Source organism: Hippocampus zosterae, chromosome 20, assembly GCF_025434085.1.
Source record: "Hippocampus zosterae strain Florida chromosome 20, ASM2543408v3, whole genome shotgun sequence".
Lineage (NCBI taxonomy): Eukaryota > Metazoa > Chordata > Actinopteri > Syngnathiformes > Syngnathidae > Hippocampus > Hippocampus zosterae.
In genome coordinates this window covers 5,825,869-5,841,374 of record NC_067470.1, presented here as the reverse complement: position 1 = coordinate 5,841,374, position 15,506 = coordinate 5,825,869, and the positions used below count along the sequence as shown (strand labels likewise).

General features: G+C 45.0%; 1 protein-coding gene across 4 annotated transcripts in view; it reads left to right on the top strand.

The window, feature by feature from the left end:
• Positions 1 to 5,053: 5,053 nt before the first annotated feature.
• Positions 5,054 to 15,506, top strand: part of col11a1a (collagen, type XI, alpha 1a) — a 42,486-nt gene continuing 32,033 nt past the window's right edge. For 2 of the 4 annotated variants that reach the window (XM_052053679.1, XM_052053680.1), the window contains exons 1-4: positions 5,054 to 5,443; positions 9,371 to 9,535; positions 9,807 to 10,020; positions 11,674 to 11,836. In XM_052053679.1, the coding sequence (XP_051909639.1) occupies positions 5,329 to 5,443; positions 9,371 to 9,535; positions 9,807 to 10,020; positions 11,674 to 11,836 (657 nt within the window). In that variant the 5' untranslated portion in view covers positions 5,054 to 5,328. The remainder of the gene's footprint in view (positions 5,444 to 9,370; positions 9,536 to 9,806; positions 10,021 to 11,673; positions 11,837 to 15,506) is intronic. The other 2 variants (XM_052053682.1, XM_052053681.1) reach the window with 1 other exon arrangement.

The window sequence follows — 15,506 nt, the reverse complement described above, 5'->3', positions numbered from 1 at the left end:
AGCGACGCAAGGGCATTCCTCACCAGGGGGACACAATGCCCCCTTTCACCGTGAACTGACTCAGAAATTTCACAGGTGATGGGAGGATCCATGGACACTTGATCCTCCTTCTATCCCAGCATAACGCATTGAAGGGATGGGAAGTGGTGAGATGCTGAAGAAGGGGAGTGGCTGTCTGAGAGAGAGAGAGAGAGAGAGAGAGAGAGAGAGAGAGAGAGAGAGAGAGAGAGAGAGAGAGAGAGAGAGAGAGAGAGAGTAAAATGAGTCAATTGGAGATCTCTAGAGTGGTAGGAATTTCAGGAAATCAATACATATTTATCTGAGAATACAGCTGCAGACGCAAAGCCAGATGAGGCGAATACAGAACCTTGAATGACAGACCAGATGGTGACAAAGGACACATGCAGCCAGAAAAGTTGTAATGAATTATACAGTAACAATTACATTACTTACATTATGGTAAAAACCAAAAACATTTTTACGAAATGTGTATATTAGACAATGGTGCACTACTGTCTTTCAGCACTTGGTTGGTACATTAGAGAAGGATCTTATGAATCTTTTCAAAACCGTTTACTTTCACATTTTGACATGTGACACGGGATGTCTTACGTGTGCCAAGTGGAGTACCTAAAAGTAACAAGTAAGGCACTGTATTGGCAAACGTTGAAAAAGCAACCTCTCACTCTGCCTGCCTCACACACATGCACACACACACACCTACACGCGCGCGCAGTGATTTAAAAAAAAAAAAAAGACTCCCAAAAACCAAAAACACACATAACTGTTTACATGATGCTAATAAGTCAAACGTTCTCGTAATTTCTGTTCAATTTTACTTCGTTCATTTTCAAATGTATGTACTGTGTGGATAGAGTGTGAGTCTGATGTCAAAGGACAGCAAAAACAACATTCATTCTGGTCCATAATACTTTATATCTGGAAACACAAATATTAAATGTTTATAGAAGCAAATGTGTCGTCTTTCATAGTTTTGGAGCATCTCCTCCTCCTCCTCCTCCTTCAACAGGGCCCTGCAGTCTGTTTCTTCTGGCGTGTACAGAGGGAAGGCGACGACCCCCCAGACGGTCAACTCAACTTGTGTCCAACCTCCAAGCCTTTAAATGGGCTCTTTCACCATTTGGAGCGATGAATGCGCTTGGTATTTCCAGCAGCTTTCATGGAAACTCTCTGGTCTTGAATGAATCTGCACATTTACTACAGAGAAATCGCTGTCCTGGAAGGAAGCTGCGTTGCTTTGAGCGGACCATGCATTTTCAGCTTTTATCATATCCAGCTCAAGACATCCGAATTTTATCAATAGTGTGTGATGTATGAATGTAATATCCATTCGCCAATATGTTTTAAAATGCAACTGGAGCCACATTTAACCCTTTCGAAATAAATGCATTCCAAGGAGGCGGCAACATCCCATCCTCTCCCCGCCTGTCTTCTTGACCCCGTGCATGTGTGTGTGTTTGACAAAGTCGATGTGTCAGATTGGTGTGGAATGCCAAAAGGTACTCGGGTCACAAGTCTCCACTTTCCGCCCTCACTGAGCAGCTGTGATCCTCAAACGCCAGCAGTTGTGAAGCGGAAGCATCCAAGTTGAGCTAATTGTTTGGAGAGGTGAGATGTTTGCAAAAACAAGGAAGTTGGGTCTTTCAGCGCTAAACATGAGACACTTTAAGCCTTTGCCTGCAATTTCTTTAGTCAGACCATTCCCCAGAAAACTTTTGCAAATAAAACACTCAGACATGTTGAAACGGAACTGCAATATTACATGCTCGTGAGAATGTAATCCAGCTTGATTCGTGCCATAAAACGTCTGAGTTATCGTACTGAAAAACATGTGAGGGCATCTGAGCCTCATCGGGACTACAGATGTTCCAGATTGACAATTATCATTTTATTATAATCACATTGTCAGGTTCCGTCCTAGTTAAAAGGTTTATTGCATATTCACATCCCCTTTATGCAAGTTTGTGCTTGTGCTCTTTGCCAGACAGAATGACTCAGAAACACCGGAGGGAATAAAAGCTCTCAGTCCTGTTCTGCAAAAGAGGAAAGGAGGAGATCAAAGCTAAAACCGAATAACGTAGACGTGAGAAATTGTTAATTAACTGCTACTGAAGGACTTTGGATTTTCAGTAAATTCAGTACAGAATAAGAACCAAAAAAAAGCTAAATAAATAAATGTTTACTGCCTGTTTAATCAGCAGAATAAAAATGTGCCAAGTGTGCCTCAGGGTCAGAAGCTCTTTCAATCAAAATGAATGTGAACGCAATACAGTTAATGTATTTAGCAACAAATAAATTAAAACTAAATCAGAACTAGGGTGGCCCAGTAGCCCAGTGGTTAGCACATCGGCTTCACAGTGCAGAGGTATCGGGTTCGATTCCAGCTCCGGCCTCCCTGTGTGGAGTTTGCATGTTCTCCCTGTGCCTGCGTGGGTTTTCTCCGGGTGCTCCGGTTTCCTCCCACATTCCAAAAACATGCGTGGCAGGCTGATTGAACACTCTAAATTGTCCCTAGGTGTGAGTGTGAGTGCGAATGGTTGTTCGTTTCTGTGTGCCCTGCGATTGGCTGGCAACCGATTCAGGGTGTCCTCCGCCTACTGCCCGAAGACAGCTGGGATAGGCTCCAGCACCCCCCCGCGACCCTAGTGAGGATCAAGCGGCTCGGAAGATGAATGAATGAATGAATAAATGAGAACTTTCTTTTTTCCCCCAATGAATTTTGTCGAGGTTTTACTTTTGTCTCAGTGTGACAGCATGTTCTACAAATTCAGAACAAATGAAAAAAAGAGCCAATAAAATAGTTTCAAGCATTGAATGGATGAATGGATGGATGTAAACAGATGTCAGTAGAGATCATTCACTTTTGCCCAGTGCACACAATTGCGCCTGGAGCGGTTCGCTATGATTAATGGCAATGAGGGGCCACAGCTATTACAAACACCTTTCTTATTGGACAAGTTTAAACCAGTTCACATGTACTTTTCTTGTTCTTCTTTCTGGCCAAATATGTGAGAAGTGAACTGGCCCCCGAAAATTGAACAGGAATCAAACAACGTGTCCCCCGCAGCACAAGGAGTGAAGTCAGGTCAGCAGTCCAGGGATGTAGCAGAATGCGAGGAATGTTACCTGCACGACTGTACACTACTGACCATCCACCATAAAATGATAACATCGGAAGATTTGCAGAGCAGTGACTCAGGGTCAAAGTTAAAAAAAAAAAAAAAGGATGGCTGATATGAGCGGGAGCTGCAGTCCAGTAGTTGACTCTACCGAATGAATGTCAAAACTGAATATTTGGTTGAAAAAAAAGCAAACAAAAAAAACTCGGGTTCCAAAAGGGTTAATGCCGATGAAATATGCGCATGCCCAAAAATAATATTAGCAAACCATCTCTTGCTGCTATGAGACCGTGGATTGAAGTGAGAGTAGAGAAAGGGCTCTTTATACTCTCCCATGGGCAGTGTGTCGACAGTGACCGGTGACTGGCATGCCTGTGAAAAGTGCTTGTCCTCTGAATGTATGGTTATTAATAAAAGAGTAAAGTGGGGGGAAAAAATGATTGAGCATCAGTTTGCTGTTCAGTAAAAATAAGTTTGATTTGAATTTTTTGGGATGTGGCTTGACATGGAGACTCATGGAACCCCGTGAGTGGACTCTCTTAAATAGGTCAAATGGCGAACTTTAACAACTTTATGGAGAAATGGGAATAAATTAAAAAACGACAAATAGCAGTATTAGTCCTCCTACTGTGCCACACATTGAAAGTGTTTTTGAATTATTAAATGCACAAAAAAAAGTATTTGAGTCACAGCAACTGAACATTGAGATCGGTGATAAACATGCCTCATCACCTCGTTTAATGGAACTGGCTACATGGTGGAAATAAAGGATTTAACCCGCTTGTTAAATCTGAAATTAAACAACATAAATTGTGTGTGATTTACCCAACACTGTATTGTTTTTTTTTTACATAAAATATAATGATTAATAACTATTCCAGAACTAGTTTTCCCACCCATGCCTTGGCTGTGTGACTATCCAGAGCCATTTTCAAGCAATGGATCGAGGTACTGTACCGCACTGAATAAAGGTGAGAAAACATTCATTGAGTTCTGTTGGATGCATGGATAATCTTAGGCTAAGAGTGTCAACTTCTGATAACTGGCAGACGCTTGATTGCACTGTGAAGCGGAGCTCGGGAATATTTGTGTTTGGCACAGATCCGCACGCTAGTTGACAAAGGCAGTTCAGCAGCTTGGTGATGTGGCACTGACTAAATACATGAAAATGCTTTCAATGTCCTCATTGGTGGACTCACTGCCCCCCCATCCACCCATAGTTATAATCAAAGGCTCGATCGAAGACTCAATCGAAATCCAACAACGGAGCCGTATCAGCATTATGCATGTTGTAATTATCGCAATGCTTGGGGTAATGTAGCTGACATTTCTTTTTAATTAAGATATCCTTTCTTTTTGGTATTGTTTGTCATCATGAGGTGACGGGTGAACTGGAGCATACCCCAGATGACTTTGGGTGAGAGGCTGGGTACGCCTTGGACTGGTTGCCTGCCAGTAGCAAGACACAGACTAGAGAAAATACCCACAGAAAAACCATTCAAGCGCCTCAATATTTTGTATTGGACTATTCCGCATTACTGTGGGATAATGGATGCAGACATGGCAATCAATATGCTACAAACTTGATGAATTAAGGGAAATTAGGCACATCTTCACATCTTCAGGCATACATTTATTCTTTCTCTTCTTTCTAATACGACCCCACCTTCTGATGGTTGCGTCAATTAATATTTTAGAAATGCATTGATCAGCCATCACGATGCTCCGCTTTACAGCTCCTTGACCCCCTTGGTCGGTCCATGTTTGTCTTTCCTCTTTCCTCAAGCGCACCGCGCCGAGAGCCGGGGCGCGTTGCGAGGCTGATGGGTGGACCCACAGGAGAATTTCCAGCCCCGTGATTTGCTAATCGGGGGCTGGTTGCCTTGTCATTTCCCCCCCTCGGTAAATGCAGCTCTGGTTTTTGTGGATTTTGCCCAGCCCTCCTGCCCGTGTGCTCACCAAGTGTAGCGACTGCAGTCGGTGCGCCTCGGTTAAAGCCCGACTACCCTCACTGGGAAGCTGGGCACTGGCAAGGAGGATCGGGGGGCCTCGCGGTGGCTGAGAGAAGAGGCAAAGAACTCATCACATATGGCTTCTTTGTAGCACCGTTTCCATCATCACTTGGGATCGTGGAAGGGACGCCACTTTGAAAGCACCTTGAAGTCGCCCCAAAGTTTCATTGACCGCTATGGAGATGCAGAGGTGGTCCACAAGGTGGAAAACGAAAAGGTGGCTTATGGATTCCTCTGTAGCTGCATTTGTTACGTTAACCCTGGTTCTGCAGACAACCGGTGTCTCAGCAGGTAAGAATACCGGAAACTTTCAACAACAAATACAGCAATAAATAAACACAGCTCCGCGATCGAGATGGAAATTGGGCAGGATCGGAGTTATCCGGACACTGCGTGCGCACTCGTGTGCATTATGGAAGAATCCCACTTGAGGCATGCGAGTTGCGCCCGTTTCAAACACACTTTCGAGATGGGTGCGTAGTGCTGACTTGTGCGCGTTTCGTTCGTTGGAGGAATCAAGGGCCACTAGACGCGTGTCTGGAAAGCGCTCGGCCAACGCGGGAACACCTCACCGAATTCAAAGTCATTCTCAAAGCACTTGGATGTGCCATGCTCAAAGAGTGTCCGGAAGTTTAATAACATCGACTTCAGACGGTCAACTGAGCTCCCTCTCTAATCGCAACTGTTGTTGGTTTTGTGGGCATTTGTCATCCTTAGACTGGCCAGTGGCGGACAGCATGTTGCTCATTGAATGCAGTGTGTGTGTGTTTTTTTTTATGCGATCTATTGATCATCTGGAGGTGTGACGTCACATATAGGGAGTCCTTCTTTAATATTGTAACCTGTTATGATAAGAGTAGAAAGCTCAACAATGTCTGCATTGGCCAGGCAGGTTCACCCTATCACCACACTGGCCTGGTCCACACTGAAGGCCAAGAGCTGGCTCAACACCCCCCCACCCCCCACCCCCACACAGACAACCACCACTACCAAATAACCCCCCCCCCTCCCCCCCACATCAGTGCCCAGCCCTTTTTCCTCTCGACTTTGCACTGAGACGTTTTTTTTCACTCAGCCTACTGGACGATGCGTGTCTTGTGTGGGAATGCTTCCCTTCTAAGTAGTGTGCAGTTATTTGGTGATGGTACTTGTTGCACTCCCCTATGATTTCAAAGCCTTCAAAGGGCAGCTATCTATGTATACTGGCTGGGTTGACAGCCGGCACGGCCACACAAGTAACAGGCTTCTGAATTATAGTTGGCTTTCTCCACCGGCTCCTTTTTGGAGAAGTGATCAATTAGTTTACCTTAGTTTTAGCTCTTGGACTTCATATTGACTCCATAGGTGTGAAAAGAACAGAATTTTACACTTGACTTCACCACCTCCTTTCAATAATGTCTATTGTCTAATGTCTATCCCCCCACCCCCCTTTTTTTTTTAATCAAGTATGGTCAGGGCTCTCTACCTTTAGGGGTCATGACAGTTGAAGCTGTTTCGGCAGGGTACTCTCCCCATCTAGCAGTGTACTGACACGTTTTCTCAGCCCCCGGGGCGCAGGTTCAGATGTGCATTCCACAAGACAAAGCTAGCATTTTCAGAGTCCTCCGCACATAATATGCTCAAGCAGGAAACAGCCGCTAATCAGCTCCTTGTTTTACCTTTCCTGGAGGTGTTATCTAAAGTGAGGAAGATTCGATCGTTTGGAATTTTCAAGAAGAGCAGTAATGATCTTTTATTGAAATATGTTGACGTATGACATGTGTTTACATGAACATCAAGACGTCTCTGAAGGGTTTTAATGAAGCAAAACTGAAGGAAAGGTAGAAATTCCGTTGGTATGACATCCGCATAAAGCTGTCTTGTTTGAACAGTCGGGAGGGTGGTTTGGAAGTTGACAGAGGCTAAGCGGGAAAGTGGGTGAGGAGAAAGCGGGGAGTGGGGGGGGGCTGGTATGGACATAGAGACATTCTTGTAGAAGATATTATTCGAGTCTCAGGGAGCTGCAGGTGATAAGGTCCTACATTATTTACTAGCCAATTTCTGTAAAAAATGTACAGCCTAAAAATGACAGCGGTCCACCCATGTTTTTTATTATTATTATTATTATTATTTTTAATATGCTGAGGTGTTTTGTGTTTGTCCTGTCATGAGACTGTCAATAGCAGCGATTACACCTGTAATGGGCATGACATCAAATCCGTCCAACAATGATGCGTCATAACTCCTCCCCTTCTCAACGTGTCGAAGATTTGCATAAGGATGTCTGAGCAATAGAAGACGTCTTGCCATTTGTCTCTCTCCTCCAGCCTATTCAGTGAGCCTCCCCTTAAATGCCACCTCAGCTCTGGTGGTCGCGACGTGGCCCTGTTTGCTTAGCTCCCCAACTCGCCGTCCAGTGCAAACTCACACCAGTGCATCAGATGCACTCTTGAAATTTCAGCACACTCCTTGTGCCACCTGAATACTGTAGCCATTATTGACATTTTCTCAGCATCCTAGTGTGAGGGCTGCACACTAGGATGCATCTGGACCGAGCGAGCAGTGGAGTTCGAACAAAGAGCACCTCTGCAGGAGCTCACAGTAACTTCCTCAGTTCGCTCTCCAAAGTAAGTAAACGGTCCATCCTCAGTTACAATCTTGCGTGATGAGATCCTTCCTTTTGCTTTGAGCTGGTGTCTTCTGCATTTGTTCTCTATACATTTCCTTGGGACCCAATCGCAAAAGTATGTAATAATTCCCATGGCATCATCAAAGTGTGTTCATACAAGTTCTTACAGCATATTACTCTAAAACTCTGTTATGACATGATTAAAAAAAACATGTCTTGGCTGCCTCATCATTTTGTTGGCTTGGGAGTGAAACTTCCTTGTTTGTTATTCACAGCATATGAGAATGACCTTTGCGAAAGGTTGTTTTAAACTTGAAATTTTGTCTGTTTTGAATGGGTCATTCATTCATTTTTCTGTACGATATGCATTGTTCGGGGGCATTCTGCAGCAGTCGCATCTCAATCATAGGATGATTATGAAGGAAAGCAGTGAGTGGGAATTGATTCCACAGCAGTTGTATGACAGTCAGTTTTACTGTGTGAACCACTACAATTCCAATGTGAAATATACGTCCGGGGACGTTGTTAGCTTGAACACAGTTAGAGGCCAATTTCATTCAAAGTGTTTGCAGTGTACCGCAAGTAAACTCAGAACTGCAAAATTTCAAATAAGGCTAATATGCATCGACGTCACGTGATCCCGCGGCGCTCTCTGAGAAGTGCTGGTGGCACTCGTCGTATTGTACACTGGGATTAGCTTCATATTGAAACAGGGACTTGCGCCCTAACCACATGCTTTTGTGAAGAGAATTGCAAAGATCTCCTTGCATTCGGCAGTTAAAGAAACCCAGGGATTAAACATGCACATGCCAACCAACCAAATAAGGTGGTGGAGCTGCTTTGCTTTCCCTCCTTGTACTGCTTTTTTTTTAAACATTGTTCTTTTTGGCTTGGGGGGCTTCCGATTATCGGTTTTATCATCTAATTTGACTTTTGAATTGGCTGCGTACAAATAGGAAAACTGAATCGGACAAGAGTGCTTTGTATATAGGTCGGTCTATCGACGTTGTTGACACAGAGAGGTCGTTTTGAAGAAGAAGCAAAGTCATCGTGCTTTCACATGGGGCTCAGTGGGTATGGCTGTGCCACACAGTGCTCCCTTATGTGCAGGGCATCAGATGGTAGAGAATGGAAAACTCGAGGAGACTCTTATCCAGGTAAACCTACACTTGAGCAAGAATGGAGCTCAGTTGGCACATTGTTTATTTTGCCCAATGGGTCCCCTTGCAGTTTTCCAGGGAAACAAGAGTGACATGTTTCGGGTTGTTTTGTCGTCTGAGACGTGTCTTAGTCCATATATACTCTGCAAAAACACATTTTAAGTGAAGGCTTATGTTAGTGTCTTTGATATTGACCCAGTGGGAGTCCGTCTGGTTTTTATGTTGAAGTTTTTGTCGTTAAAATACAGTTTTTATTCATGACAAAAATGATTTCTTGCTGATTCTTCCTTTGGTGCTGAAGAGTATTTTTTCATGACACTCCATTTTCATCACTTCTCGTACAACATCAATATGAATCAAATGTAATTTCATTATGGACCCATAATGGTTTCACTCAACATAATAGCAGTGATAAGACCTAACTGATGTTTCATTTGCATCTCTTAACAGCACAGCAAGTGGATGTGCTCAAAGTATTAGATTTTCAAAATTACCCCGAAGGAGTGACAAAAACATCAGGATTTTGCACAAACCGAAGAGCATCAAAGCCGGACGCTGCTTACAGAGTTGGCAAGCAGGTCCAGATCAGTGCGCCCACCACGCAGCTATTCCCTGGTAAGATACGCCAACTCATCCTTTCACCTCTGTCAGCTAATTTGAAAATTGAAAAATTCATAAATTACAGTTAGAGGTGTTGCAGTTGATCTTGGAATGCGACATTACCCCATTGTTGTCTTCTGTATTACGTAAAAGACTGAAGCTATCACATGTTTTTGCTTTTTCAATACATCTTTTGATAGCAGTCATTGCATTACAACCTGAAGATTTGCATGGGAGGCAAGTGCACGACTATCCAAAAGTCACAATAACTGGTCTCCCTTTACAGAAGGTGATTTCCCTGAGGACTTCTCCATCTTGACGACAGTGCGCCCCAAGTCTGGCCTCCAGTCCTTCCTTCTGTCTATTTACAATGAGCAGGGGGTCCAGCAGCTTGGGATAGAAGTTGGACGCTCACCTGTCTTCCTGTATGAGGATCAGAACGGCAAGCCAGCGCCGGAGGACTACCCTCTGTTCCGTACACTGAACCTTGCAGATGGAAAGTATGTCAAGTCCTGAACGTTTCCATCATCATACACAAAAATGCACTTACAGAGCCTCTTCAGCAAAGTATACGCACTGCACAGGTAGAGAGTCCAGTTATGGTGCAACATGAGTCATAATTCACGTATACTGACAATTCACTCACGCTGACAAAAAACTATTCAGAAGAATATTTTGTGCTATTGCCAGCTATGTGTTGTCATGTAGAGAGTGTGAAACACTTTCTGATCCCCAGTGGTTTGCTCTTTTAGATAAAAGCAAGAAACCAATGCAAGTCTTCCCATTGATGCTCCATAGGTGCCCATCACTGGATTATCTATCTCATCGGGGGGTTTTGGGCACAGAGACAGGCGAGGGACGCAGGATTACAGGGGCACAGCGGGGACTGCGGTGGGCAACCTGACCCCATCCATGAACTCACTGCCTCTGTTATTTTAGAGGGAGTGCTGGAGGAGGCAGTGCTAAACTCCACCCCCCCCTCCCCCCATCTGCAACCTCCCCCCTTTTACCTCTTGGATTACCTCACCCAACCAGGAACAGTGCTTGTAACCTTTTCGCATAAAACTGATTATATGCTCCCGGGTTCAGAAATCCTCGAGTTCTCACAAAGAGCTTTGCCTTAGCTGACATGAACCCTTGTGCAGGGATAAGTGGGAATAAATAAACAAAAGGGCTGGGGAGAAATTAATACATTTTCAGGCTCTCGTATGGTCACTGTTCAATAGAAGCATTGAAACTCTGCTTGACTCATCCTGGTTTGAAAGTGACATTTTAGTTCAAGTGGCATGGAAACCCAGACTTTTGGAAACAGTGATACAGACATCCTTGCCCGCTTCCTAATTAGGTATTTTCAGTGGAATAGGATCCTCATTTGTGACAGCAAGCCCCCAACAAAACACAAAAAGCCAGTTCATGCTTCTTCAATAGTTATTTTCATTGCAATATAAAATGCGGCCATTTGTATAAGTGGATTCGGACCCACCAAAGTTAGCTTTTACTTTTCTACCATATAATGTGACAGGTAATCCTTCCGGCCGCACAGCTAGGCTCGGAGAGTGCGGTGCAGCACGTTTATTTTCCTCGAAGCTGTGTTGCTGGAATGTTTTTGTTCAAAAGACGATTGATGAGAGGAAATCAACCCCTACATGATCAGATATGGATCTGTATCTGCGATTCAAGCCTTGTGTACTCCATTTGAAGCTTTCATTGGTGCCAAGTCTCATCTTCCACCTCGGAACAATGTTTTGACTGTAGGCCTCCTGCTCTGGTGAGGCAGGTCTTCCTGGATTCTGACACACACTTTCCACAATGTTCACCATGTCTGTCATGCCGAGTAACCCAGAAGGAGGATTAAGTTTGGAGTTTAATGAGTGTAATCCTGTGTTAAACAGGGCCAAAGTGTGGGGGCAAGAATGTGGTCCACCGCTGCCTGGTATGCAGTAGTTCTTAAGTGCGGCAGTAAATGCTCCAAAGTGGAAGGAGGTGTCATACTCACGTGTGACCCCAGTTAGCCCGTTCTATCTCGAGATGTCACTTTCCGAACGAAATGATCCCCGTCCATTGAACGAGAGCGCAACGGGGAATCAATGTTTCGCTCCGAGGTATGTTCATACTGATCGGCCATTCCTTGTTGTGGTTTTGCTTTTGAACAGGTGGCATCGCGTTGCGATTAGTGTGGAGAAAAAGACAGTCACCATCATTGTGGACTGCAAGAAGAAGATCACCAAGCCTCTCCTCAGAAGTGACCAGGCCTCCATCAGCACAAATGGCATTACTGTCTTTGGCACCAGGATCCTCGATGAGGAGTTTTTCCAGGTACCATTTAATGCCTTGCTTTCACTGATCGATTTACATTCACTCTCTTGACAAGTAGATTTGGTAGATGGACTGTGGCTTCAATTGCGTAGCAGGTTGTCCTCATCAGCGGATAAATCCATCAACGATAGGAATTTTGCACATTTCTGTTTGATGGTACATGTGCGAAAAGGGCCGAGAAGGTTCGAGCAGTTAGCTTCTACTCTTTTCTGCATTGCATAGAATTAGGGAGACCGGTGTTTGTTTACGGTCTTAAGAGTCCCTGTTCATATTTACAGTTTACTAGAGTAGTAGCGCTTTGGTTGGCTTGTTTACTTTTGAATGCATGATGTGCTATCTGCTTATATTTCAGTGGCCGCAATAACCATATTTGTGCTGGCCCGTTTGTTTTATCTGTTTTGTGATGCCGACGTGGACTCTTGGGAAACTTCTAAGAGCCTTTGTCACTGGTACTCTCTACCTTATCGTTAGAAACACTTAAGTACTGCAGGGTTCTTATATGCGCCCACTTATAATTGCATTGTCGCTTGTTATATTTTGTTTGGGTGGTATTTTTGTCAATCTGTGAAATTGCATCACTTGGAAGCAAATTGGATGAAGTGACCAACCAATGTTGCACTGGTATTAGCTTAATTTGTAGCTTCTTACATTTCATGCAGATTTTGTTGGTGAAGATGAACATGGCAGAAACCACTGCGTCTGCAACTGTCAGAAATGTTCAATCCAAACTGTAATTGAATGCTGTCTTGTAATTCTTATCATCACATCTCTGAGAGAAGAAAGACTTACTGTTACATTCGGCTCGCGGTAATAGTCATCATTCTGCCACACATGTTGCTATGGAAAGTAGCACGTCGAAACAAAAATATTACTTCAAATTGAAACGTGTAACTTGGGACGTAGTATATTTCTATTGCACTTCCTCCATAATGCAGCATTTGACCCATGAGAACTCGGTGGAGTTGGAACTAATGCTTGCTTCCATCCTGGGGCATTGTGCGAAGGACCGTATGTAAGCATAACCTGACAAGAATTGGGCAGGCTAAAAGCAATAAACAACACTGTCTAAATGTAACATGGAAGTGTAACAAAAATAACTGTCCGTTTTGTCTAAGTTTTGCTTTAAACTGTTTGACAAACAGCTTAGCGTTCTACTGTCCATGTTTTATTGCATCTCTAAACATTCTTGCCTGCTCACATGAAACACTTACAGAATGCATTAATTTGGCAAGTATTATGCACAGTATGGGAGTGCTTTTAATGGTTGAATACGCCACTGCAGACTTGGTAACTCTTTCGAGGTTATGTGAGGATAGAGGGGTGAAGAACAATCCAATAATGGAAGTGACACCCTTGGTCATCTCTGGTGGGAAGGAAAGGTCGTAGAGAGGCTATGTTTGCTTCGAAGAGAGGGCTGGTTTGTTTATGGGAAGCCATTATTAGGACGCAAAAGAATTGCTCGTATTTTCAGAGTGCCTCCTCATTGCCAAAGGGACCCAAAGGGCCCTAAATATGCTGTGTTTGCTTCTTTCCCAGTCGTTGAAGGCGATCCAGGCACACTTAATTTTAAAACCTGTTTTTTCGAAAGATATACCGTAGTTGCATACCCCGTCAGTTTGGATTACCTTTATGAGAGGGCACGGACGGCAGCATCTGTATGAAACAGTGTGCGCAGTCAGAGGCCGACAAAGTGGACGCGCTGAAAATAGGAGCCATAAGTCCTCCGACAGGGTCTTTGCTGTGTGGTTTTTGGAACAGGTTTCCTGTCTGTTCTCTGTCGCCGCACTCTGCTCAAATCCACAGGGCCCATTGCATGCTGGGATGTAAAGGGGAAGGAAATACCGAAGTCTTAAGCCTACACACGCTTACAATGAGAAAATAAACAGTGAAAGCAGCTCGCTCAAAACATTTTTGTTCGTCACAAGGATTGGGGTCCGAGGCACGCCGATGTCTTTAAGTGGTGTAAATGACAAGTGCATGGTAAATGGCCTAAAAAAAAATCATTTCAAGAGTCCAACGGCCTTTCGGTAGTTTGTGGTATTTTAATCGATAACATCTGTTGCGGGTTACTCATTGGTTTGTACAGTGATTCACAAAATATGAAAATCTCGCATGCGTTTCATATTGAAACGGGCATCGTTTTTTGCAAAGTGACCTTTATTTTGCATAAGCGTCTATTCATGCCATATCGGGCGCAGGTTTGAAGCGACCGACTTTGGAAAGGAACCTGCTTCAGATGAATGGAAGTCTTTCATTCCCCACCCCCCATCACTTCCTCCCCGTGTGTTCTGCCCTTCCCGCCACCACCTCCCCCTCCTTCACCTCTCTCCCCCACCTTGAGGCCTCCCCACCGTGCCAAAGCAATGAGACCACCTATTCATGCAAGGGTGACATTACTTGGCTGAACGGAAGACTTTCGTGTACATAGCTGCCTGTGCCTTCGTTTCCTGGTTAGAACACGCTGATCCTTGCGCTCATCGGCAGAAGTAGATGTCAAATACTGCCGGTGTTCCGTTTCACTGTGTCACCTGCATTAACTCCGGTGACTTGGCCGCTGTGGGATCAGTCACTTTAGTTACATTCGTGTACATTGGTATTCTGAGGGCAGACAAACCTAGCGTACTTTAAAACTCAAATCTTTTCAAGTTGCGTGAATATGTAATTCTGCCTGCCCAAATATCATGCTCATAGTTTCAGGCATTTCAGTGACCAAGGCTAACCATCCATCCATCCATCCATCCATTATCTACCGCTTATCCGGGGCCGGGTCGCGGGGGCAACAGCTTTAGCAGGGAAGCCCAGACTTCCCTCTCCCTAGCTACTTCTTCCAGCTCTCCCCGGGGGATCCCGAGGCGTTCCCAGGCCAGCTGGGTGACGTAGTCTCTCCAGCGTGTCCTGGGTCTTCCTCGGGGTCTCCTCCCGGTGGGACATGCCCGGAACACCTCACCAGGGAGGCGCTCAGGAGGCATCCGAATCAGATGCCCAAGCCACCTCATCTGGCTCCTCTCGATGTGGAGGAGAAGCGGCTCGACTCTGAGCCCCTCCCGGATGACCGAGCTCCTCACCTTATCTCTAAGGGAGAGCCCAGACACCCTGCGGAGAAAACTCATTTCGGCCGCTTGTATCCGGGATCTCGTTCTTTCGGTCACGACCCATAGCTCGTGGCCATAGATGAGGGTTGGGACGTAGATCGACCGGTAAATTGAGAGCTTCGCCCTTTGGCTCAGCTCCTTCTTCACCACGACAGACCGATACAACGTCCGCATCACAGCAGACGCTGCACCGATCCGCCTGTCGATCTCTCGCTCCCTCCTGCCCTCACTCGTGAACAAGACCCCAAGATACTTAAACTCCTCCACTTGGGGCAAGATCTCCCCCCCGACCCGGAGGGGGCACTCCACCCTTTTCCGACTGAGGACCATGGTTTCAGATTTGGAGGTGCTGATTTTCATCCCAACCGCTTCACACTCGGCTGCGAAACGCTCCAGTGAGAGTTGTAGAGCCCCGTTTGAAGGAGCCAACAGCACCACATCATCTGCAAAAAGCAGGGATGTAATACTGAGGCCCCCAAAACGGACTCCCTCAACGCTTCGGCTGCGCCTAGAAATTCTGTCCATAAAGGTTATGAACAGAATCGGTGACAAAGGGCAGCCTTGGCGGAGTCCTACCC